Below are 25,841 nucleotides of genomic sequence, written 5' to 3' on the forward strand. Positions count from 1 at the left end.
GTTGCAACATGATAACTTTCCAGAGTTGTAAAATTCAGTGATTATTACAAACCGCTGTGCAGTGTTTTTCTGATCAGCCTTTAAACGCAATAATCTGTTACTGCAACAGGACTTGCTGGATTGTATTTCATTGTCTCACCGGCACTTTAAACAACAAGCCCCGTGTATTGTCTTACACGGGGATGTTTTTAGTCTGAATGCGGCTGAGGAGTTCCTGTATGTTGCTGAACTACAAGAAAAAGCTGAAAAAGAAAAGCAACATGAATGACAACATGAATACAGCACATACATACACGGTGCGTCGTGGCTAGGTATCCCTGGCTGTGCTGGACGTGCTAGCGAGGTGCTAGCTAGGAGGCTGCAATACATCAAACACTGGACATTCTTTTAAATTGACGCCATGTTACCTTAAATGTTTGGTCAAATTTGATGGCAACCTGACTTACAGCAGGCATTGCGCTTTGCCTCGTTATTTTCCTTAATGAAGCGAAGCCACGCTTTTGAGCATTTGCCATGATCCATCTTTCACTACTGATGTGACGTCGCTCATATCTATACAAACTGACACGCTGTTGCATTGATGCATGACGTAGACAGGTCCCGGCAGATAGCCACGTCCCTGCAGATATGTAACCTTTGTTTGCAACAATAAAAGGTTATCGTGTATAGGAACGGATAAGCAGAACAGAAATTTAAATATTTTAATTTGTACCCGGTTCTTGGCATTTTGGATTCAATTCTAATGTGGAGCTGGTTTTCGGTTCCCAACCCTAATCTCATGGTTGCAGTAAAACATGGCTAAAAGGGATGATATCCTGGGGCCTGGGGTTAGGGCGTTTACCATTAACAGCTGCTGTCTGTGATAATGCACTAAAAATTATGGTAAAAAACCATAGACTGGATAAAAATAGTAAAAAAACACTGCTTCTATCTGGCTCTGTTGCCATCCTCAGAGCTTCAAAGCTTTGCTGGAAGTAGCCAGTGTAAAATGGCAAACTGGTGAGTGTGGGATGGACAACAGTGGGATGGATTGTGCTGCAGGAGTGGTTTTCAGAAGGTTCTATGGACGTTTTAATACTTTTTCCATCATCAAACCATGGCTGCCTTCCCTTGACAAATGAGGAGACTGTAACTGTTTTAGAGACGCCTTTTAAGCCAAAAGAGAGAATATTTGATGCTCAATAGATTAATTTTGGTGGCGACACATGCCGGGCTTAAATCCAGTCAGGGAACTTCACATCATCCACTTCTATTGCTTCCCACATGTCCTGTCTGCTTCTCTACTTTAATGCCCAAAAACAAATCTTAAAAGCAACTGGAGTATCCTTTTAACTTGACTGCTATTTCAACACGTTCTACTAAAGCCATTGATCATCTATTATATATTATTACACATGATTTTTCCCCCCCGATACAATCACAGCATGATGTGCACAATGAGCTGGATATATTCACATTTAACAGCTCATTTATGGGCACAGGCCATAAATAGTTATGCAAATAAATCTGAGACTGATAAGTGTACAATCATTTATCTGTACACAGTACCATTCAAAAGTGAATGGGAAGGTGTGTCCAACATTTTGACTGTTACTTTATGTACATACTTACTCAAAAACAGCTGAAAGCCCTAAATGCCTGTCGTCACGCCCTGCTCTCTTCCTGTTATTTGTCTTCTAACTCTGATAAGTTGGTTTATTTTGTCCTCATGCCAAAAACGAACAAAATCAAGCGCTTTTGTTTTACCTTTCATGAACTTAACCTACATGTCCCCGCTCCAGAAAGTTTATATTATCTCAATTTCACTTAATCTCATGTTCTTTCCGTCTCTTTTTCTCTCCTTGTCTGCTCTCTTTCCTCCACTCATGTAAGTTGTGTACTCTTTTTCAGGCTCTAGACCACTTGACAAGCTGTATTTTCATGCCCTGCTCTTGAATATAGGGCATATTAATATAAGCACAACTTCCTGGGTGGGACCAAGTGCGAAAGAAGTCATACAAGGACACAGTAGTGATGATGAAGGAAGGCAACTTAAGGCCTGCTGAGAGATTTATCAGACTACTGTTGTGACTTTTTCTGCAATGTTATTTGCTTAATATTTTCTCTGTTATCCATGGGAAAAAGACAAAATAAACTGTCCTAAAATTCAATATGTGTTGCAAAAGGTGATTTTTGCCTTTAAACTTAAATTGAAGTTAATTTCTGCTAAGAAACCAGTGTATAATGTACATTCTTGGTGTTTGTTTTAGCTTGTTATTACCAATATCAATACATTTAAGATAGTTAGCCAGTTAGGCTAACTGTTTTTGGTATGTTCGAGTCATGTAATGTACTGAGAGTGCAGGATCTGCCAATGACTCAGCAGATATTGAAATAACATGAACAAAAAGTAACACCTGGTGGGAATCATTGCTAACGTTAGTAAGCTAGGCTAAGTAGCTTCCACTTTCCGAGTGGAAAGTGGAAGCTAGGCTAGTTAGCTTAGCCTAGCTAAGTTGTAAAGAGGTAGATCTCTTAAATCAACTGTATGCTTGTAGAGAAAAGGGAAAAAGCATTAAAAAATAATAATATGCACAATAGCTGTAGTATCATGATAGTTTATATTTCCTTACACAAAAAGTGAGGAGTATTCAGATTTCAGTTCAACTTTAGTGTGCAGGTGTTGAAATAATCCAAACAAAAAGTAATGACAAGTGCTAGTAAGCTAGGCTAGCTTAGTTTCCCTTAACCCCTTAAATTGCTGACTGAACATAAACAATGTTATGTGTGCTTGTTGAAAAAAAAAAGCATCTTCATATGAACATTCATACGCTCTACAGGGCAATGACTCGCTCCATTTAGCAGTAAAAACTGTTTTACCCCTCATTCACATCTGCTGTAGTATCATTATTGTTTATATTTCCCAAAAAGCGAGAAGTATTTAGATTTCAGGTAAACTTTAAATCAGAAATTAAGGAATACCTGAGCCTGTTGTGACTACTCAGACTAGCTATCTCTGGCTTTAGAGAGGAATATAAAGTAGAAGATATAAACGCTCAGGTCAATAAAGGGAGTTTTCTGTCTAATAGTTCAATGTTTCTGTAAATGAGGTGGGACATTTGTTCATTTATTTGCTGGTACTTAGAATTCATTTCAGTTACTTATCAAACAATGTACCCCTTTTCTTCTCTGTCCTCTCTGTCCAACTGTGATAAACAACTAATTGTTTGCGTTACAAACAAAACAACAGCACTGAGACCAGTGCCACTTGCAGCTACAGTCGATGTGATAGAGAGACGGCCTTTGATAAAGCACACTCCATTAGTGGTAGGCCTCTGGGGCTTATGTCATTACTCTCCTATTCACACCGCAGCCGCTCCTGCTGGGGTCAGAGTGGCAGTCAACTCTGCCTGACCTTTTTTTTCATAACAATGAATGGGTTGTCCGTGTAGCTCGCTGGCAGCGGTTTGTTTTTGTGTGCGTGCCGTATGTGTTAGTGTATTTCAAGTGCTTGCTTGAGAAATTGCGTTTGTTGCACAGTGAATTAAGTATGATTAGAGTAGTTTTCATTTGAAACATAACAAGAGGGACAAAAGGTTAAAGTCGCAGAGGTGTTATGTTGATGTTACATTTGAAATTGTAATTAACTGACATTAATGTTTCAGCAAAAACAAATCACACTGCGTTTTTCTAATATGATTCAGCTATTTATCACATGAATAACATGGTTAACAATGATTTAAGAGAGCTCCTTCTCAACAACATGCCCCCCGCCCCCTTATATCATCTTATAGAAGCCTCATCTGTGGACCATCCTTACATCTGGCTGAGGAAACCACATGGTTTTTTTTTTGTTTTTTTTATCACAACTTCAGCGATGAGCCATAAATAAATATGTTCTGCCATTTATAGGGCTATTAAAAGCTTTTTAACATAGTGAAAGTTGCTGTTCCATGTAAGGCAGCAATGTTTTCACGCATGCTAATTAAGTCATTCTCACACCAAATTATAGACTCTTGAAGGTGTTTAGTCAGTGCTTTGAAATCCTTACCGCCATGAACTAATGGATCATTTTGCCTCTCAATTACTCCTTTTTATTATTTCTTAGCATGTCAAGCAGTTTCTTTTATAAATTGAAAGGATGACTGCTCGAAAAAACAAAGCCAGGGTCTTTCATCTCAATTAATACAGGGTACTGAATCAATTTAATCATCATCTCAGTGGTTTTTCAAACCGTGTTTATACACATGAAGCAATATAATAAGTAATGTCTGGTCTAATTTGATGTTTAATCACCAAAATCATTATCTCGTTTACTTTTTTTTAATTTAACAGTTGTAATTTATTATTACTGTTTTCTGAGATGCCGTCAGCAACACACTGAAGATGTTGGAGTTTGAATCAGTCCCCTTCTGCTATGATATTCGGTCAAAACAACATAAACTGTAGGCAATGAAAAGCTGCTTTAACAGCACAGAAAGGTTGTTTTGTATATGGCCTATAATCGCTCTATTAGCAGTAAAAGCAACAATAATATCAGTCATGTTTAAGGACATTCTCATGTGCCGTGTCCCACTGTTACGGATTAGAAAGGCATTGAACCAGGGATTAGCGAAGGAAAAGAATAAAGCCTTCCTCGGACAACGGAGAAGGCAGACGGGGGGGGGCGGGTGATGGATCAAGACCCCCTGACTACTTACACATGTACGCACACAAATGCACATACTCTTTCACGCAGATTCAGCTGCTCATCTTAAAGCTACTTAACCCCGTGTATGAGGTGACATTCCCTGAGCAGTTTCCAGGAACTAGCCAGTTGTAGCAGCAATAGTTGAAGGTGATGGAGTTTCCCCTCTGACCTCCCGGCCACTGCATCCAGTTTTAACGTGGTGTGTGACTGGGAGGAATCCCTTCGCTGCCGGCTTCATGAGGAAAAGCCTCCGTTACATGTGATCAAGGGTCATGTAATGTTAGACGGAATGTGAGACTCGCTCGCATAGGAGGCTTAGTGGAGTTGACAGCGTAACACAGTGTAGACTCAACATGTGGTGGAGCATTTAGGGAAGCTCTTATTTAGTCACTATGGCTACATATCTTTGGTGAGCAACTTGAGGAACATGTATTTAAGATGAACTCGGTGATCTCTGAAGATCTCAAACCAACACAAAGCTTATGGAGGCACTGGTGAAATTCAGTTGGGTTCAGGTTTTGAAACAAAGGGTACTGGCGGGGTTCAGGTCTCACCTTTTGACCTGCGCAGAACTCCAAGTGATGCGTTCATCAGTCTTTGAGCTGCACCTGATCTAAAACCACCAGAATTTGAGAGTTCATTGCAGACACGCTTTTTATTATTGATACATCTGATTGATTCAACTGATGAATTATTTGGTTTATTAAATGTCATTAAGTAGTGAAAAGTGTTTTGTTTTGTCCGACCTGCAAATGTCCACATATAAGAAGTCATAACAAGTGATTCCTTGGTACTTTTCCCTTAAACGATTAATCGATTATCAACAGACAGACTAATCGTTTTAGCTTTAGCGAGACGGTGTAATCTGACTGTGTCTTTCTTCTGTCTTCCAGAGTGGATCACTCCTCACTCTCCGCATCCCTGAGAGACCCACATCCACCTCCAGCCGCGGCCCCGGGGCCATCCGATTTACCCCCCTGCAGAATCTCCGACATATTCCGTATCTTGCAGCTTCACGCCGAGCCACACAACACCGACCTCACGAGGGGGTCCGCTCCCTCTGGCGAACCACCCTCCCCCACACCCCCCCCCCCCACCCCCACACCCTGTCCCATCCCCTCCCTCCCCCCTCCTTTCCCCCCCCTCCCAAGAACTCAGGGACGGGACCCTGTCATGTTTCACTGACTGGCCCCTCCCGACCGGCGAATGACAAGTGTTAATCCGAGGGTGGGGCTTGCCTCAGTCTCTCATGATTGGCTGCTGGATGGAATTAAGGTGAATGGAACACATGCCCAAGGAGCAGGACCCTAACCCATCAGAGGGAGAAGAGAAACGGTGAGTCGGACATTAAAATCCTCTTGAACTCCGTTGTCTTTCTGTCGCTAGTGCGGATCCGCCGCTGAACCCTGTTATTTGAATTTGCTTGGCTGTCATGTTGGGGCTCAGGGCTTCATATATCTGAAAAGAAGCAGACATGGCTCTCTGTTATACCATTGTGTTGTGGTGATATTTATTGAGAAGGTTGTCTGAGGACATGAAGGAAGGGAATTTTTCTTTGTCAGCCTCTCTTTAATCGTTTAAATCTTTCTCATGGTGCTCTCTGTTTTTACGTCTCTAAACCATTTTTTTTTCCAGACAAGCTAAACAACCAAGCAGCCTCTTTTCCTCCCCGCCGCTCTCTTCCCCTTGTCTGAATTGTTTTCCAAGAGCTAAGGCCTATAGCTACATCTGACGCCGACACTCCCCCCCGCCCCCTCCTCCTCTTCTCCTTCGTTTCTTGAGAAGCAGAGCCAGTCGGGCAGGCCCATACACAAACAAACACGGCGCTGTTTAAGCCCCTTCTCATTAATGAAAACATAATATTAGTGGAATGGAGCCTCTCTGCTAAAGGAAGGGGGCCCTCTGCTTAGAAGAGGCCTCCGGGTAAAAAGGAACAGTTATCAGTCAATATCAGTCAGCTTTGGCCTTTAGAAAGGAGGTCAGTTAATTTGCAAAGCACTTTTCTCAAGTGTGTTTGGAAGTGTAATTATGGGTGTGTGTGTCCTCAGAAAATAAGTGTACGATGCTACTTGGAAGCTTTTGCTTGATCAGATCGTGAATGATTCTGTTTTCATTTTGTTTAATCTTTATTTGTCATGCTAATATAGTTTTCAGGGAGTAAACACTGCAAGTAGTATTTAGCTGCAGGCTTATTTGTGTTGCCACCAAGGATGTCAACAGTTAACCCGAGATTTTATTTTGACTGGTTACACGTGTCGGTCTATAGGTTAATTTGCATACTAGGGTTTGGTACTGAACTCATTAGTTATTCAGGTCAGTTCAATCGGTGCCAAATTTTGGTACCTTGCGGGTCAGAGAGTGAAATAAGTTTTAAAAACACACATTTACCAACCGAAGCGTCTCACACAGAGGTTCAGACACTGACAGGAGCGCCAACCCGCAAATACAAAGAGACAGATCCGTTTTACCGGCCTGCACGGCGGCTAGCAGCTAGTTAGCATGGATTAGCATTGTTAGCATAGCCGTGCTGTGCTGTGAGTAGCCTTTAACCTGGATAAAATAAGGTGTAGCTGCGGTGTCTCCGGTTAAACAGCACCGTGCTGGGCAGGTGACGGGTGTGTTTATTGTGTTTGTGTCCTCTGACTTCATGGCATGGATATGAGGTCACACAGCTTCATAAAAATTAACCAGTTAGGTACTAGCTAATAGGTGTCAGTCTGTGGAAAGCAAAATTAACTGAAACTGACATCTCTAGTTGCTACATGATGTAATTTTTGATAGTAAAGTAATTCAAACATTATTACTATGCATTTTGCCAATTCAGGCATTCAAAAAGACAATTTTAGCAGGATTATTTCTTATTTATTTAGTAAAAAAACAAAAAAAACAAGGCATTTGCCACCACTTTCAGACTAAGAAGTAAGATAAGAGGAGCATGTGAAGGCAACATTAGACTTGAATTTGAAAGTCTAATGACCTTTTTGGCTTATGAATCTTTGCTATCTCTCCCCACCGCACACATTAAAATTAAATTCACATATTAATAATAGTAATAATGTTATTATCACTATGTGGAGTTGCTAGCTGGCTGCCTCGAATGCTGCATCATATTCCCCACCCTGGTGTCTCCATGTGCTGTATTACAAGCGTGTGTTAAGAAAGTCAATCCGACCGAGCCTGGATAGATTCCTCAGCTAACATGGACACCTGTCAGGAGATTAACAGCTCTGCCGCATGGGGACAGAGACAGTTGGTGCGGTCATGCATGTAGAAGTCTGTGCACAGGCCTTTGCTTTGGTTTAATTTGACATGTTCCGTGTGTAAGTATTCTGCATATCTCTGCGTGCGTTCCCGACACCTGCACAGAGTGTCGGCTGCGGTGCTTTGCACCTCTGGGATAATTAAAAGCACAAAGGATTAAGCTCTGGGAGCTTCAGACCGAGTGGTTGCTACTTAAGAGTGGATATTAGTGGTGTATTCAGCATGACAGTGGATTGCATTAAACCTCTGCCCCTCCCCTCTCCATAATGTCAGCCTGTTGTTTTGAACTGGTCCGGCTTCTTTGAAGTGATGCTATGGTTACCATCATGCAGACAGAGAAAAGAACGCCCTGTACCTATAGAATATAAGATCGTGTGATATCTGTAATAGGATATGTTGCAGGTATGTTTAAATAATAATGAAACCATACAAGAACATTATGTTTCACACACTGGAAACACTGGAGTTTCTGAGCTTAATGCTATTTTTTGTCACTTTTCCTCATAAAACCACTCAAACTTAAGCTTGATGGCTCATTGTTGTAAAGTTTATGTCACGCTGGATTGAATCCAAACACATGTAAGTTGCAACATTTCTGCTTTCCGCGTCACTTCTCCTAACATGTGTTAGATGTGTTAAAGCTGATGCAAGGCCGGTTGCACCGTGTTGCATGAACAGTGGCGAAGGCTTGCGCCATTAAGTGATGCGCGTGGTTTGTCGTATGCAGAAGTAGTTGTTTTTGAAGTATTGCAAGAGGTCTGTTTTTTTTTTTTTTTATCCCCTGCACTTATCTGAGAGCCTCCAGTCAAACATGTATGAGAGGAGAGACCACAGTTAGATGTTGATCCAGTTTTTTTTTTGGCAACAGTCCAAACGGTGCTATAAAGATAAACTCACAATAAATTATATGAATTATTTTTAATTACTCAGCATATCAGATGGAAAAGGTGAAGTGGATGTAGTATTTGCACATGATATTACTTCTCCTCGGCTCCTGTTTTCCTCTTTGTTAGAAGGGGTATCAGTGCTCATCTGAATTTCACCACAGGTAGGAACCGTTTTGCTCGGCTGTAAAATAGCGTGAGATGAGTGATAATAACTGTATCGCTCCGTGGTATCTGTGTCAGGGAAAACGCTGGAGCCTATCTGTGCATCCAGAGGGAGATAAATCAGTCCAGACATACATTCAAACATGTAGAGAAATAAGGTCACATGCATCTTGACACACCGGTAAAAAATGTGATCATTTTCCAAGCCACATACTATATTGTTTTTCTTTACCTTCTGTCACCTAATCAGGCCTCCCTCATGTTTTCTTCCTCACTGCATGTAATGTCTACCGCCGCCTCCAGTGTCTGTGTGTGTGTGTGTGTCTCAGGTTCTTTTCCCCCTGGCATGCTGTGGTATAGTTGGCCTGTGGTGCCACTAAAAACGTAAACAAGATTCAGCTTTTCCTTCCCCTGGACATGAGGATGTCCTGTCATGTGTGGGTTAAAGGCATTGTTATTCGCTCTCTTGCTATGGATTTAACGACTTGCTATGTCACCAGTTCTAAATATCAAGGTAGGTTTTGAAAGTCAGTGAATGTTGCTGTTTGATATAGGGTGTGAGTTGCTGTATGTACCGGTATTTCTTTTTAAAAGATGACAGCGTTTTGTTTTGTTAAGTGTTTCATAATGTGGGTATGTCTATATGTGTTAGGTGTATACATAAACCTATAGGGCGTGGACACAATAACACAATACCTACACAGCATAATGCAATTGTCAGAGTTGTGTTGATTGAAGTCTGATCATTTTTGAGTTGCAAGGTATTCCTAATATATATATATATATATATATATATATATATATATATATATATATATATATATATATATATATATATATATATATATATATATATATATATATATATATATTATGTTTTTGGAGAGGGAGAGCTGTTTCTTGAAAGATCACCGTTTTTTTATATACATTTTGATCCTTTAACCTCCTGTTTCCCCCCTGTTCCAGTTCACCGAAACCTCAGTTACCATGGCGATCTACCCTCTTTAAAAATGTTTAAACTGCCATTAGTGCCAGCAGCGTTTGTGTGTGTGTCACTCAGTGAGTCAGCCAGCGAACACCTCCTCTAATCACAGTAATTGACTGAAACGACTGTCAATTTCCCCCGGTCAATTATTTTTCCTGGATTTGTACAATATAAGTTTCCCCCTGCAGGAATCTCAACAGCAATCTCATCAGCTGTGACATTTTCACACCGATATTTACAGAAAATTGTTGCTTTTGAAGGTAAAATGAAAGAACAGACTGAGCAAACCTGATTTAATGCTGACTTTATGCCAAAGACTTTGAGTCATACATCGGAGGCTTTGTGAATGGATAAAACTACTGTTGTCGCATGGCTGCGTGGATTATAAAAATATTTTCTTTAAAATAACTCACTTAAGCCAAGAACAGCAACTACTGTAGGAGACGTTCAAGATCATGAAATGCCATCACACTGCTCACAAGTTAGACGAGTTGTTTGCTTTGGTTACTATTTTGACTGGTGATGTTTTTACTGATGAAACAGCTTAAATGCAACACCTAGAAGTCACATAATGCAAATATGCTGCAACAGATTCACATGCAGCTGCCCCCGGACATTTGTTAATTCATCAACTCAGCATTTATTTTTACTTCACCGATGTCACAAGATCTCAAGACGCATGATGAAACGCAGCCATTGAGTCTTTTTTTGAAAGAGTTTCATAGTCACGGATGTATTGTGCTGCATATGTTTATTATCGGTTTTGTGTGGGTTAATGTACACTCGTGTATTTGGACAGAGGGAGTTGTCTTGCTTTCGCTCGGCGGTAAGCTATAACCCCCTTCTAGCATGGCCTGTAATTTAGACAGTGGCGGGACACACGAGGGAACAAAGTGTCCATTAGCGCTGGATGTATAGGACGGGATAGTCCCAGCTGTAGGCCTGTAGCATGCATGCTGAACAATAGCCCACTGTGGCACTCTAAACATAGGACAGCGGGCCTCATTCAGACGCTGTTATGGATATAATTCTCCCGACTATTCTGAGTGACTTTCTATTGTTCTGTCAGTTTGAGGAGCTTGAGCTTCAAAGCATGTGTTTCTCAGTCTTCCTTTTTTTTTTCATTTAAAGGCTCTCCCTTTACATCTGCTGGTATCTACCTGTGCAGATAGAGCTTGGAAGTGGCGCTCACTGTAATGAAAAATGACGTTTAGAAAATCCAGCAGCAACACATCTTCACACACGTGTCCCTTCTACACAGAACTCGCTGTCAGCCGGTTTTATAGGGACTGTTTCTCTCAGAGTAACCAGACATTGTTTCTGTAAAGAGATATCACATGGGGGTTTTGTTGACAATGCCACAAATATAGAATACTGAGTGTGCCAATTTAAGAGGATCGTGTGTGAGAGGACATGTGGTTCTCCGTCAGCGGTGTCGACTCCGCTGTTTTGCTATGCTCCCGGGTATCTCTTTGCAGTCGTGCGTGCCGCTGTAGCCTTAATGAAACCCGCGCCGCTCCGTCTTAAAATAGCCGAGTCTCATGGGAGTGCTCAGTTACCTGGCAGCTCGGCAATTACCTGTTAGACGCTCTCCGCAGTCACTGTCAAAGTCACAGGTGGAGAAACTGGCTTTTCTCCAATCAGGGTAAACTGGGTGGTACTAGCAAGGAGGAGGAAGAGGGAGGGAGAGGCAGAGTGTATATTGAGTGGGTCAGCAGGCTAAACATAGTATAACCGGTGGAGACGTCAGGGTGAGAAACACATATAGACAGAGAGTAAGACTCTGTGTATGAGAGCTGTGTGACAGCTAGTCAGCTACATCTGCAACTTCAACTAGCACCACTCCTCCGCCATGCATATTTTACAGTCCCACTGCGTCATCAGGTCAGTACTGTAAGTCTTCTTCATTTCATCTCTTTTGGCGCATGTCGTTGATACTTTGGGCCGTGTGTGTGCTCTTTTAGTTGCGCAACATGTGTACATATTCGGCACAGTGATTGCACCATAGGAATCGAATTGTCTTACAAATCAAATGTAGTTTTATAGTGTGTGTGTGTGTGTGTGTGTGTGTGGGCGTGCTGGAGAGGCAGCAGTAAGTACAGTATGTGCAGGTTTCTTTGGGGTTGGCTCAGGTTGCTCAGAGGCACAGTGTGCGGGATCGTACATATTTAGAGCTGTGTGTTGCAATCCTGTATCCTGTCAGAGTTGGAAATCGAAAAAGCTCTCTGTGGTATGTGCAACACACGGCGGCGTGCCTCGACCTGCGAGAAACTCTACGTTCTGTTTTAAAAAAAAAAAAGAAAAAACATTTGATGATGCATGATGTTTTCATCCAGAAACAGGCGTACTTGTATATTCGCACTAAGTGCCGACACAATCCACTCGCTGTGTTTTGCATCCAAGCAAATCAACCATCATGTCGGACAAAGAAGGTAATTATTGTTTAAGGTGTGACCTCATGCAGTAAATCTACATGGAAAGGTGAACGCTGCACCGTTATTGTGTGTATATTGTGTTGTTCTGTTGTTATGTTTTTCCATATTGTTTGTTCTTATGATGCTCTTCTTCTTATTCTTTCACTGAGAGCTCTTAGAACTATGAGAAGCATTTGTGAGACTGTGCCAAGAATGCTAAGCTCGCAGTGCCCTGGTAGCTGAATGGTTACAGTGCATACCACATGACCACAACGTCCCTGGTTCGAGTCCGGCGAGGGATGTCATGCCCCTCTCTCTCTTCTCTACTATCAGCTGTCCATATATAATATATAGCCATATATTTAGGCTGCAAGGGTGCTAATTTACTCATTAGTGCTAATTTGGGATTGATCATCTCTTAATGGAGGGTTAGAGCGTATTCAGAGAGCAGGTGATTTGCGGCGCCAATGCTCTGGCTGTTGTTAAACCGAACAGCTCGGATGAGGCAAAACAAAGCTCAACATGTGGCAGGCTGTGGGATCTTACCTGTTGTTGTAAGGCAAGATCTCAGTAGAGAACAGAGATGCGGAGGAGTCACAGTCATCGTAGGAGTGACAGGGACCCTGAATAATAAAGAGTATCTGTTTTTTATCCAGTTTGCTAATGTTTCCATCTTCAACAACATGCAGCCGCACGGGAGGGCTGAACTGTCATCTAGCTGACGATTTGACGGTTGTCGCCTCCAGCGGCTGTATGGAGTGATGTTGAAAGCAGTTGGCAGACGGAGAGACATATATACCTTTGAGTGGCAGAGAGTGAAAAAACCCCACCTTGTCTTCTGCTTTGACAGCTTTAATCCTTTTTCTCTAAGCCTATTGACACTTAATTTTGCCAGCGACGTGAATGAAAAGCAGTGGGCAACTTTCAAGAGCTCTCGGATTACTTATGTCATTACATTGTGAAATATCCACCTCGAATACTTTGCTGTTATTGTCTGCCAAGACATGTTGATTAATGTCATTACAGGTGAGTACCGTGACTCAGCTGTTGGAGGCAGTTGTCAGGTTAGATCCTCCCCACACCCCAGCATGATGACAGGGAACATTACATCCATGGGTTTGGCCACTCATGAGTTTCTAATAAGATGCTTCAGGCACAACAATCATGACAAATCAAGCTTAACACAATAGGCTATCTAAGAGATTAATTTAATACCCTGTTAAAGCCATCTGATGTATTCTGAAAAGGGCAAAGACAACCATAACTGAGAGCGAAACAGTGTTGTGATTGAAGCCAAGGTAAAACGTGTAGGAGTTGAGTTGGCATTTGAAATGGATACAAATAAAATAAATCTTATTAAGGCTCAATTAGTGTAACTCCTTAACTGAAACAATTATATTTTTTACGTTTCCCCGGGGCAAACATTGTTTGCTGTTGGGAAATAGAAAAACACGCCGGCTTATAAGAGAAGTGAGAAACCTGCGGGTCATTTAAAAGTAGTGACAGACCTCTTGACCATTCATAGGGAACAAAATAGGTCTCCTCATTATAAAACATGGGAACATTAGAAAAAATATGTTTTCATGTACGGACTACCTTGACTAGAGCCCATTATTTTGTTAAAGATCTTTGTCAGGTCACGTCTGTACATGTAAGCAAAGAACAAGACTATGAAGATATAAATAGAGTATAATAAACTAAAAAAAAACCTCAGGATTCAAAAGAACACTGCATCAGAGTTTCATACTACATATTCTAAAGGAAAAAGTGATAAAATATCATGAAAGATGTCAATATGCTCTGAAATTGAATTGTCTCATCATGCAAAGCGCATTTGTTTATATATATATATATGTATTGTTGGGGACAGGGGAGCGAGGTAAAGAGGAAACATGGACCATGGAAGAGTTTCCATATTGCGCATTGACATTTTCAATAGATTAAATGGCAAGGAGCTTTCATTTCTTGTACATTAAAAGCCTGAGTACACAGTATAAATAGTACTTAATGGATTTTTCTATACATTGTACAGTTGAGACAGTTTTCTTATAGTCAACTCAGCTTTTTATATCACAAATAATTCATTTTCCACAATCACAAAAGGCTTTACAAGCTTTATAACATACTACTCTATCTTTAGACCCTCGATTTGGAAAATAAAATTTAATGGAAAAAAGGTTGAAACCTCAGGAAGAGCGACAGAGGAGGGGTCTTTCTTCCAGATAATAAAGAACATACTGTAATTCATCTCTATCATAGAGCTAATGTAACCTATAGTCCTGTGTACCGCGTCTTAACAGAGTGGGACCTCGTTTTATTTATGGTCTAATGGCATCCTGCTCCCGCTCCAGGAGCTGGTATTAAAGGGCCCTGGTGTGGGAGGAAAGCTGGAGGCTATAGTGTCTGAGAGCAGAGAGCTGGACTCTTGGGAATCTAAACTACTGACATGGAGCACTCACTGACTCTCCCTTACCCTCTTTTCAGAAACGCTCCCCCTCCCCATCCTCCATCTCCGTACTTTCATAATTCCCTTTAGAGCTGCCAGTTCCCATCTGCGCTCTACATGCCTTTCGCGTGTCCGTGTGGTTGCAGGTGTGTGTGCGTCCGCGTCCTGCGTGCACACGTGTGTTGCTTTGCGTATGCTTGATACATATTAGCGTGTTTGTGTCGCCACTGTTGTGTCTTTTCTGGCTTTCCCGTGTGTACACTAATAATTGGAGCTGTTTTAGGGGGGAGGGGGGGAGGTTGATTGTATTCCGCACAAAATCTTTTTCCTGCTGCTTCGATTATTTTTGGGAGCTCCCTCAAGAGCTGAGTTTTTCCTCTGTTTTTCCCTCTTCCCGTTTGACATAGTACTCATGACTGAACCTTTAATTAATGGTCTAGAGAGCTCCAATACTCCTCTGTTAGAAATCAAAGTGGCAGCAAACCATGCTTCTGTTTTTTTTTTTAAGCTAATTTAAGTACCACATTGTAGGCTGGTTCAGGGATACAGGATGATAATGTGAACACCAGAAGGTTGACAAATGCTTAAAAGTAGTCAGTTCAGTGTCCTTTTTTCATGAACCTAATTGTCCTGATGCTTTACGTTGTTTTTTTTTCTTCACTTCAGTTTTTTTATTGTCCCACAAGAGGAAATTTGTTTTTCCAGCAAGGCGACATAAAAACACCAAACCATGAAAACACAAACGCTTTACTACTTGATCTGTTGTTAATTTGTGCTCCAACTCTTGTCATAGACCCCATTTATAGCTGGTATTAGCATGTGATCTGTATCTAGATACATAACCACGCACATCTGATAACACGCATTTGCATTTACACTCGGGTATCAATGAGCAATCTTTGGACGGACTTGTCAACAATCATGGTACCAGCTTAAGGGAGCATGAGTCTAAAACACTTCCTCTGCAAAGGAACTGTAGCTTTATGCCGGGCTTGTTTGACAGAGCAGGTAGAGGCGGAGTTGTTGGACGGTTTACTTTCTTTCTTTCCTTTGACACCACCTGCCAATGTGATTCAGGTTACCTTTCCTCATCCAGATAACATATCCAGATATAGATTTTATGTCAAAACCAGGTGTAAATGGGGAGTATATTCACTCGCACATTTTCTTATTTCTCTTTCTTTTCTCTCTCTCAGGTGGCTCAATGGCCCGAAAAGGAAGAGGAAGAACAGCCAATGTTCGGTGAAGAGTATGACTGGTGAGTAACTGACAGATGGTGTTTTGAGACTCTCAGAAGCAACTTGGAAGTGGCGGCTAGGAAACAAACTTCCACTATCTGAAGTGTGGATGAAGTCTGATGTATCTTTAGAAACACACCTCTACTTTGGAAAATAAATGCTCTCCAAATGCAGGGAGCTATTCATTCTGAAAACCACTTTCTCAGTATTTTATTTAGGGATGTTTTTTTTTATATATATTTTGGGATTCTCAGAATCTATTTGAAAAAAGAAGATAGTAGAAAAGGAAGTAGCTGTCAGTCTTACTATAGTGAATGCAAACAGTTGAGTGAGTGCCAAGAAGCTAGTGGTACATGATTCATTGCTGCCTTGTGCGCATTACGCTTTCGATTTGTCACTTCCAAAGAGAAAAAGGAAAACAACTTGGCATCTGTCATCAATAAATGAAAGCTCTCTGCTCTGCCTGCTTTTCTTGTGTAGCACATTGTCTGAGTGACAGCTCCAAATTCCCCAAGTTTAAAGAAGCAAATAAAAAATGAAAGTGAGAGATACAGACAGAGATAGAGTGGGAGGAATACCAACATAAAAAAAAAATCAGAGTATACAGGATGGTTGATTCGGCATTTATAAAATATATCTCCCAAAGCCAGTCCTTTCCACGAATGTTCCCTCTTAGCGGGCTAGTTGCCTGCCTCTCTGCTTCACAGCTGGAACCTTGTACCATATTCTACCTGCCATGGTCCATTTGAAAACTGGGAAAATATGACAATATGTCTGTCTGAGGGGCATGGTTGGTCTGAAAGATTGAATTACATACACTGTAATGATGTCAGCGTTTTCCTGTGGGAGAGTAGACCCTCAACCACACTTTAGACGCCTCAACAGCCTTTCAGTAAGAGCACTTGTCTAACATGTGCGTCAATATCGGTCAGTTTTACGATGTGGTCTGTAGAACGCAGCCTGATAGTCACTTCTCATTATCCTAATTTCATAAAGAGGCATACTTTGGAATAATCTTTCTTAACATGATAAGTAGCAGTCTGTAAAAACATCTTTTTAATAAGTGAAATAATGCTACAAATACTATTCAGCCTCAACTCACTCAATCTGAAATGTTAATTAAAATGCAGTTAACTCAGTGATGACTGAATCAATTCTAGTAATGAAATGATTGGTGAATTGATTTGCTGGACTGACAGAAGATTTATTATATAATTTTTTTTAAATTTTATTTACAAGGAATCAAATGATCTTGTGTAATTTGAAAAGAGTTGCTCGTAGTGACAAACCTACACAGCATTATTACCTGACTCTCCAATCCTGGTCAGCTCTATGGAGCGTTTTAGCATCTTTCAGCTCGTTGTTTTGGTTTCATGGCTTGCAAGTTTCCTGTTTCTCACACTTTCCTCAACCTTCTTTCCAACCACCTTTTGTTCAGTGTAAAAAGCTCTGATAAACTCACTGTTTACTACCTGCCCATCACCAACCAGCAAACAGACAAAGTTAGCAACTAGTCGGTGAACTTAGCAGATATTTCCCTCATGATTTGAAGGTCAGAACTGAGCTAAAAGCAGAGTGAATATTGGACTTTGTCGGGTGAACAGAAACACGACTCCATATTAATGCTAATGTTGCTCCGTGTCTGCTGAATGTGTAAACTGTTTGCTACCAACACCACCTTATAAACTTACTTTAGCAAAGTTTATAAGGTGATAATGTGTCAATGCTGTGTTTTCAGCTTGTTCTGCTGCCCCCCCCCAAAAAAAGTCTATTAATGCAGCTTTAACAATCAATCAGTTCATATGCCAAACATCTGTATTTTCCAGTGTGATGATTCGTAGCTTTTCTCAATCTCATAAGCTGTTCTGCTCCTGTTCTGACAAAATAAGCAACCTGAAAGAGACACTTTGTTCTTTGGGAAAAACCAAAGATTCATTTATAATGAAACTAATTATTATTATTATTATTCGCAGCACTAGTTAATTCTCTTACACCCATAGTGTAATAAACCCTTTTTATTGCAATTATGTGAACAACTTAACAGTAAATAAAACCTGATAGACCGACAGTATTTTTGTGCCAATCAGGACCGGGGCCCATAAACACAGCCGTAGTCGTCAACACTAGATTTTGTATAACAGCTGTTGTTTCAACTTCAGCTTCTGTGTCTAGTTTGAGTCTTGTCCCCTAATGTCCTCAATGTTTACAGTCTCAAATGTCACCTCACTAGCGATGTTGTCATGTAAGGACCTTGGAGAAATAATCCTGAGAGTCCTTCAGGGACCTGATTCATACTGCCTTGATCCACGCATTAATAATAATAATAATAAAACGCAATGGCGGCTACTATGTTGGGAAACTTGTGAAGACAAAATATTTATCTTGACTCAACCATGCTAGAAAAACCTCCTTCCCTTTCCTGGGTTTTGTTGGTGGAGGTATTGCAGGGCCCGTTATGGGAGGGGCGGGTAGCCAGAGCCAAAGAGCCGCAGCAGTATTGATTTTGGGCTTGGCTTCCAAACACGGCCACAGCAGACTGGCTCTCTGGATCCGGCTGCTGCTGCTGCTGCTGCTGCTGCTGCTGCTGCTTGCCCTGCTGACACACTGGAGCTGACATTTTTCCTATATGATCATTCTCGGATGTCCTTGTTATCTTTCATTTGGCCTGTTTCTCTTCTGCTTCCTCTTAACTGCGCCTTCTCCTCCTCTTCTCTTTCTCCGTATTATTTTTCTTGGGGGTTTTTTTTTGGCTGGACTGCAGGGACCAGCCCTATAAACGCATATGTCTGTCCCTGAGTCACTGAGTCACTGACTGAGTGATGAAGTTAAAGGAGAAGTGACACATTTTTTGTTTTTTGCTAAATTACTGTGTCACTTGCAGGCAAAATATTTCACTCGTAGTATGGTGGACATGTCTTCTCTTGTTCTAAAGTGCTAGACGCTACATAATTATATAAAAATGAATCGGTGCACTGCGGGTCAGTTGTAAGAATGTGCATAAATGCAGTAGTGACTTGCATTTGCAATGTGAGCAAAAAACAACTTGACATTATTTCCGAATGCTTAATTCATCCTGACATACTTTGGAGCAAGGAAGGGCATGGAAAATTCCACCTGAATACCTCTGGTGGCACAAACTCTCTCTTTCCAACAGTTTTTTCTTGCCGTTCTGAAATAATGGATACACATGAAAGGCATTGTGGGCTATGTAGTGATTGGTGTTACATCTGTATTTTCACATACGATGCACAAAGTAGATTTTTACCGATATCCCGAAGATGACAGTTGGATCCTGTTGATTTTTTAAAGAGGCTAAGATGATGTGAGGAGTATATGTGTGTGTGATGAGGAAAAAATATGGGTGTTACAATTTTGCGATGTTACAATTGTACCATTCTCCCCTGACACCATTGGTCAGATGAAGCCTTGGACAGCCAAGTATCCCAGAATGCATTTCGCACCAACTGGCAGCGATGGCAAAGATTTTGAGCCAAGTTAAAAGCTGTAGGACTGTTTTAATATTAACCATTTAGATTTCCAGTCAGTTTATCAAAATAGCGCCTATTGGGAAATTTGTTCCGATGTTTTCGGAGACACGAGGAGCCGCATTTCTGCTGCTAGCAGCCCGATCGGCCAGTCGATGTCCGTCTTCCTCCCGGCGAGAATATGATCCGATGAGCTGATCTGTGCAGCTCTTTTGTGATTTACTGCTGGCTCCGATGTCTCTGTAGCATTTTGATATATGATATAATTCCTTTTGGAAGATAAATGTTGGTCTCACAGATGAAATCTAATGATTTTAGCTGCCACATTAGTTTGTCTGAATGTTAAGTGAAGCTTCATGTTTTTACTGGACAGAACAACAGCGTTGCCTCTGGGGCTCCATATGTACAGACATAACCACGTTTCAATAGATATAAATGTATTAAAATGAACAGATCAGTCTTTATTCAATTGTTTTTATTTTATTAAGCTACATAACAGTTTGGATTTTATTATAGCTACATTACATACAGTCCAGCCATACACTAGCTTTTAACCTCGTCTTGTTTCCTCTCCTAAGGGTTAAGTGTTATTTTCTTTCACTACTTTTCATTAGGAAATGCACTTGTGTTGCTTTTCACTCCATAATTCATTCAAGTTTTCCCTTGAGTCTTTTCTGTTTTTCTCTCTGTCTAAATTCTCATTATAATACCTAATGGATTTTTCTTATCAACAGAAAGATATTTAAATTATATACAAAAATCAATTTGGTCAAAATGTCATTTGCCCCCCTTTGGCGTTCAACCGTTGCTCTTTCCCTCCTCTCTTCTTTTTTCTCTCTTTCCCACCATCCTCTTCTTGCCCCCCCCCCCATCAACCCCCTAACCCCCAACCCCCCGCCTCTAAAATCTGTAACAAAGCCAAAAGGCAGGGCCCAACTGACACTGCCAGTCACAGCGCTCATCACGTCTTGGTACACACACAAGTGAACCGTATATGTCATGAGACACACACACACACATATGCACACATATGTACAGTATGTACAGAGGGCAAAGAGTTGCCAGTGCCTCTCTGTGTGTGTGTGTGTGTGTGTGTGTGTGTGTGTTCAGTCTTTAACACACACACATACTTGTGTATTTATTTGTGACTTGCAGTGTACCATCTCCTCCCCCTCCCACTTTCTTAGCTATATATCATATGAAATGTCTGGAAATCTGCTATTTCCTGTGTCTCTGTGTCTCCCTCCCTCGTGCAGTCTCACTGGTCTTGCAGGCAGTATGGAAAAAGAACAAACTGTCCTGAGTTTAGGGGCAGAGGAAAGACTGCAGAGAGAGGAGGATTGTAGAGGGAGGGAGGGAGAACAATCCAAACATATTTAGATCTGCTGGCAGTGTAGTTAATGCAACCTATATATACCTTATAATAATTATAATACAGGTAATTAAAAAAAACTTTTCTCAGAGTCAAGAACATAGGATTACAGCAAACTATACTGATATTAAAGGCTCTATTCATAATGTTTTTACCACATTCATTTGAAATATGTTCATACAAAAAATGAGAAGGATGAGGTAACAAAAATGTGTGTTTTGTTTCATCCAATCATAATTCAAACTTTAAGTCTGGCTCAAGTAGAAACTAAACACACCCCCCCCCCTGGAAATCTTGTTTCTGCTGACCTCCGGTGGTTTACCTTCTCACTTGGCTGCAGTGATGTATAGATGTGTAGGGTGAAGTAGGGTAATGTGGGACAGTTTTTGTAATTGATTGTTGCAAGACAACTGTAGAGAAACCGGGTCCAACTGCTGTATGTTTATGTCAAGATTATGTTCAGGCGTGACCATAACTACTACTGTATCGCGTGTCTCCCCGGGCCAAGAAAATAAACACATTCATATATCACAGCAGACAGACTAGAGGGTGATTTTTCATCATTTGGAAAGTGAGGCAGAAGAGAAAGCTCATGATTCTAGCTCTCAGTGTGTTTATTGCACAGAATAACATCCGTAAATGGCTCGTTTGAAGCTTTTCCAGAGTTGTTGTGAATCTCCAAATCTACGGCGGTGGTAAAAAATCATGTGTCGGGGTGTATTGGGAGGGTTATGTTGGCTGGGTGCAGTGGAGCTATTCTCAGTAGTAGTATAACTCAGTAGTTCCATAAATCATCCAATCATCATTAGTGACCACGCTCCTGTTTCTCTCACCTGGACTACTAACCATCTTCACAAACCATCCAGTAGATGGCGATTTAATATATCCTTACTCGACGATCCTGACTTTGATAATTACATGATTCCTTCAGAAATAACATCAGCACTACTTTGGGAAACAGGAAAAGCAGTTTTAACTGGAATAATCATATCATACTCCACATACAAAGGTACATCAAACAAAAGATTAAGGAATTAGAGAACATCGACGCAATTAATCCGAAAGCACAAACCGAGAATGATTCATAGAAATAGAAAATACAGCTGAGTGAACACACTAACAGAAAAACTGAATAAATTGTAGGGTGAGAGTGATGGGATAATAGTGCGATGGACACAGGAGGTGTGTCTACACCATCTTTAATAGAGGTAGATCAATAAAGGAGGAAATGATTTTAAACAAGTGATAACCTTATTAACTGTGTTTGCCTCTGTTTCTGTTTCAGGGTACATCCCCAGCTACCTCGAGAAGGATGAGCCATGTGTGGTGTGTGGTGACAAGGCCACAGGTTACCACTACCGCTGCATTACCTGCGAGGGCTGCAAGGTACAGTTGCACACACACACACACACACACACACACACACACACACGAAACCAAAGTTTCAGATACACAAGGTTCATAACCCACATAATATCTGCCAGAAAACCTGATACGCTGCCTTTGAAGTCAACTGCCTCTCTACACGTAAACGTCGCATAACTGACAAATACTCAGGCGCGCAGTGATGCACAAACAGTCACTTACTTCAAAGCGTGCACACACATACGCCCGAGCTCATAAACACACTGGCAAAGATGATGTATTGATGTATATATATATATATATGTATGAAACCTGTCAGTCTGTCACGTCAGCTCTCAGCCTCGTATCATCTGTCTGCCTCGCTGTCAGTCTGCCGTACGATTAGTCTCCTTCTGTTCCTGCTGTCGTTGTTTGTTAATGAGTGACGTGATATCTAAGGCGCCACTGAAGGGTTTGTGAATAAGCTTGTGGGGCGATGATGTAGTTGATGTGTGATTGATTGAGCCACCTCTAAAAAAATAAAAACAAAGACAGAGAGAGAGAGATGTGTCTATGTTCATTCATAGGCGTAAATAAAGTTGTATAAATAAAGTTTATTATTATATTATATTGTATTACATTATATTATATTATATAGCAAAAGAATACCTTTAATCTAATGCTGTTATAATATCGAGGTTTATTTAATGTATATAAATTCATTTCCCACTACATTTTGATCAATTTACTCCTACACCATTGACTTCCAACACTACAACATGTGAATGTTAAGATTTATACAAATTGCCTCAGGCTTGGTAGCAAGTCAGGCAGACAACAAATTAGGTCATATGTTAGATTGAACATTTTATTTCCTATAATTGTCACATGCAAGAAGCAGCAGTAACAACTGTCAAAACGTCACTTTGCCTGTCTGTCATTCACACTGACTACATTTACAATGCAAAATATTCCGGTTTTTGCCCTTATTCCCGAAAAAAGACAATATTCCTACTAAGCTATGCAGATGGCTGCTCCAGTGAGAATGGGAATCACAAGAGAGAAGATGAAAAACATTAGTGAGCTGCTGACCTGATATTTATAAGTGATATTTATATGGCTGATATTATAAATCTATAGTTATAGTTACAGGCACATCCAGTACCTAGGTTGTTCCATGATGTTTACTGCACTGCTGAGTGTTTTTGGTGCATCACACCGAGTCGTCCCCGTCACTCAGGATAATAGAGGGCACGCTCTGTTTTTTTTAGCCCACCCTGAACTCTCCTCTCGTTCCTCTTCTTCGTTTGCCTTCCTGCTCCAGCATGTCGTTTTGACTGTGCAAGGGTGCGTTACACAACCAGCCCGTCGTGCATCTCTATCCCAGCCTTGCAAACTGTTGGCCGGTTGGTTTGTTTACAACAAACAGAGCTCACCACAAGAGGCGGTGTGTCCCATACTGCGGTAAAAACCCCGATTGAGACGCATATTCCGAATGCGCTGTATGCATGTCCAAAGAATGCTCCTAAAACCTGAATAATATCGGCATATCACATGTCTTAATCGGAAAATGCTACGTTCCGAATAATTCAGAATATCCAAACTGAATATGCTGTTTACATGACCCGTATCAAATTCAGAATATTGTCATATTATATAATAATAATATATAATTCATGTAGACGTCATCACTGTGAGCATCAATAAGCTGTGACTCAAAAATTCCATTCCGGAATCTCTGTTATCTTTTTCTCTGTTGTTCTCTCATCTTGTCCTTTTCCCCTCATTGTATTTGCTTCTTTCTCTAGACTATCTGACTTGATTGTTTCTCTCTGTATGTAATACCCATCCATTCACCTCTCCCCCTGTTGTCTGCCTGCAGGGTTTCTTCCGTAGGACCATTCAAAAGAACCTCCACCCCGCCTACTCCTGTAAGTACGATGGCTGCTGCATCATCGACAAGATCACCCGCAACCAGTGTCAGCTCTGCCGCTTCAAGAAGTGTATTGCAGTGGGCATGGCCATGGACTGTGAGTGTTGCAATTATATACTTGTACACACAGGCAAAATGAGCTCACAAACAAAAAGACATGCAAAGAAATGCAAAAAGAATGCACACAGACATGCAGTAGCTGGGGTATGAAGTCTCGCTTATTGCTGCTTTTCATGTTTGAGGATCACACTGAAGAAAAGTTATTGATGAATTTGAAATGACACATTTCATATCGTTATGCTCTTAGACAAGGTCAAGAAGAAGTAATTATGTTGTAGTAATGCAGGAGAGATAAACAATGTGGGGACTTTATATTGTAACTTATAGAAAATGTATAAAGAAGCTGCAACTTGAGATGACATGCAAACTTTATGCAAAATCCAAACTAACTGCATACTTATTTTTTTGCTTTCTCATCCATGTCGCTTTTCCGCTCTCTTCCTCTGCCTTTATCTTTATCTCCTCCCAGTGGTGCTGGACGACTCAAAGCGGGTTGCTAAACGGCGTCTGATTGAAGAAAACAGGGAGCGACGCAAAAAGGAGGAAATGGTGAAATCCCTCCAGAACCGTCCAGAGCCCACCGGGGCCGAGTGGGAGCTGATCCGCCTGGTGACGGAAGCCCATCGACACACCAATGCTCAGGGCGCCCAGTGGAAACAGAAACGCAAATTCCTGGTAAGAGGACAAAAAAAAAAAAAATACTCAAAGTGATTACAGGCGTATAAACCCATGTACATTCATTAATTTATTATAACAGCAAAACAAAAATGCCAATAATAGCACCATCTCTCACGTATACCTAGAGATACGCAAAGCACCTGAATAAAACACTTTAATTAGTTTCATATATTTCTGATACAAGCAGCTCAACAACCTTGATGTGTTTCTCACAGTTGCTTAATTGATAGATTAATTCAGCTATGGGAGAAAAAAACACAAAACAAAGCAGCAAATCCACAGCTATTACAACCTTTGAGCTAATTGCTGATACCTGGAAACATGAGACATTGCTACAATGAAGTCAGATCAGACAACCGTGTTCAGTTTGTAAACCAATGAACAATTTAGTCAAATTATCTAAACCACTTTTCTTGGAGGTAAAACTGAAAGTGAAATGTCAAGATGGCTGTCAGCACGTACCAAGATACAACACGCTACAAACAATTTTCCGAATCTTGAAAGAATTACAAAATTAAGATTACAGCAAAAAGCTTTGTCAGCTATTTCAAGGCTTTTTTTTACAGTGCAAAAGAAAAGAAAAATGTCAAAGCAGAAAGAAAGACAGAAACAAACAGAGGAAAATCAACCTCATGAGGGTGTGGAAGGCATCTTGGGACTCTCTGAAATATTGCAAGGAATCAGAGAATTCTGCATGGAAACTGCCGAGAACTGTGGAGCATTGAAGAAGGAAATAAATTATGAGAAGGCATCCGAGTAAAGTGAAAATAAGAATAGATGCAGCAGAGAATGGCAGAAAATGAGGACCATGTAATCAGTGTGACCAAAGTGCTTACCCATAAGTGTGCACCTACAGAGACAACTGGAGGCAAAATGTGTGGATTTCGGAAGGCTGTGCCTGAAAAAT

General features: G+C 40.9%; 1 protein-coding gene and 2 long non-coding RNA genes across 3 annotated transcripts in view; 2 read left to right on the plus strand and 1 right to left on the minus strand.

The window, feature by feature from the left end:
* Positions 1 to 5,753, plus strand: part of LOC121887611 — a 115,332-nt gene extending 109,579 nt beyond the window's left edge. The window contains exon 4 of the long non-coding RNA XR_006093005.1: positions 5,563 to 5,753. This is a non-coding gene — a long non-coding RNA (uncharacterized LOC121887611). The remainder of the gene's footprint in view (positions 1 to 5,562) is intronic.
* A 51-nt stretch (positions 5,754 to 5,804) lies between these two features.
* The window catches only part of LOC121886456 (thyroid hormone receptor alpha-B), a 37,952-nt gene continuing 17,915 nt past the window's right edge, over positions 5,805 to 25,841 (plus strand). Inside the window, exons 1-5 of the mRNA XM_042396434.1 lie at positions 5,805 to 6,004; positions 16,021 to 16,082; positions 22,205 to 22,305; positions 24,146 to 24,293; positions 24,726 to 24,931. Of these exons, the coding sequence (XP_042252368.1) occupies positions 5,949 to 6,004; positions 16,021 to 16,082; positions 22,205 to 22,305; positions 24,146 to 24,293; positions 24,726 to 24,931 (573 nt within the window). The 5' untranslated portion in view covers positions 5,805 to 5,948. The remainder of the gene's footprint in view (positions 6,005 to 16,020; positions 16,083 to 22,204; positions 22,306 to 24,145; positions 24,294 to 24,725; positions 24,932 to 25,841) is intronic.
* On the minus strand, positions 22,213 to 23,871 carry LOC121886463. Its single transcript, XR_006092743.1, has 3 exons — positions 23,429 to 23,871; positions 22,597 to 22,794; positions 22,213 to 22,298 (listed from the first exon to the last, which is right to left on the minus strand). It is a non-coding gene; the product is annotated as an uncharacterized LOC121886463 (long non-coding RNA).

Source organism: Thunnus maccoyii, chromosome 20, assembly GCF_910596095.1.
Source record: "Thunnus maccoyii chromosome 20, fThuMac1.1, whole genome shotgun sequence".
NCBI classification, from domain to species: domain Eukaryota; kingdom Metazoa; phylum Chordata; class Actinopteri; order Scombriformes; family Scombridae; genus Thunnus; species Thunnus maccoyii.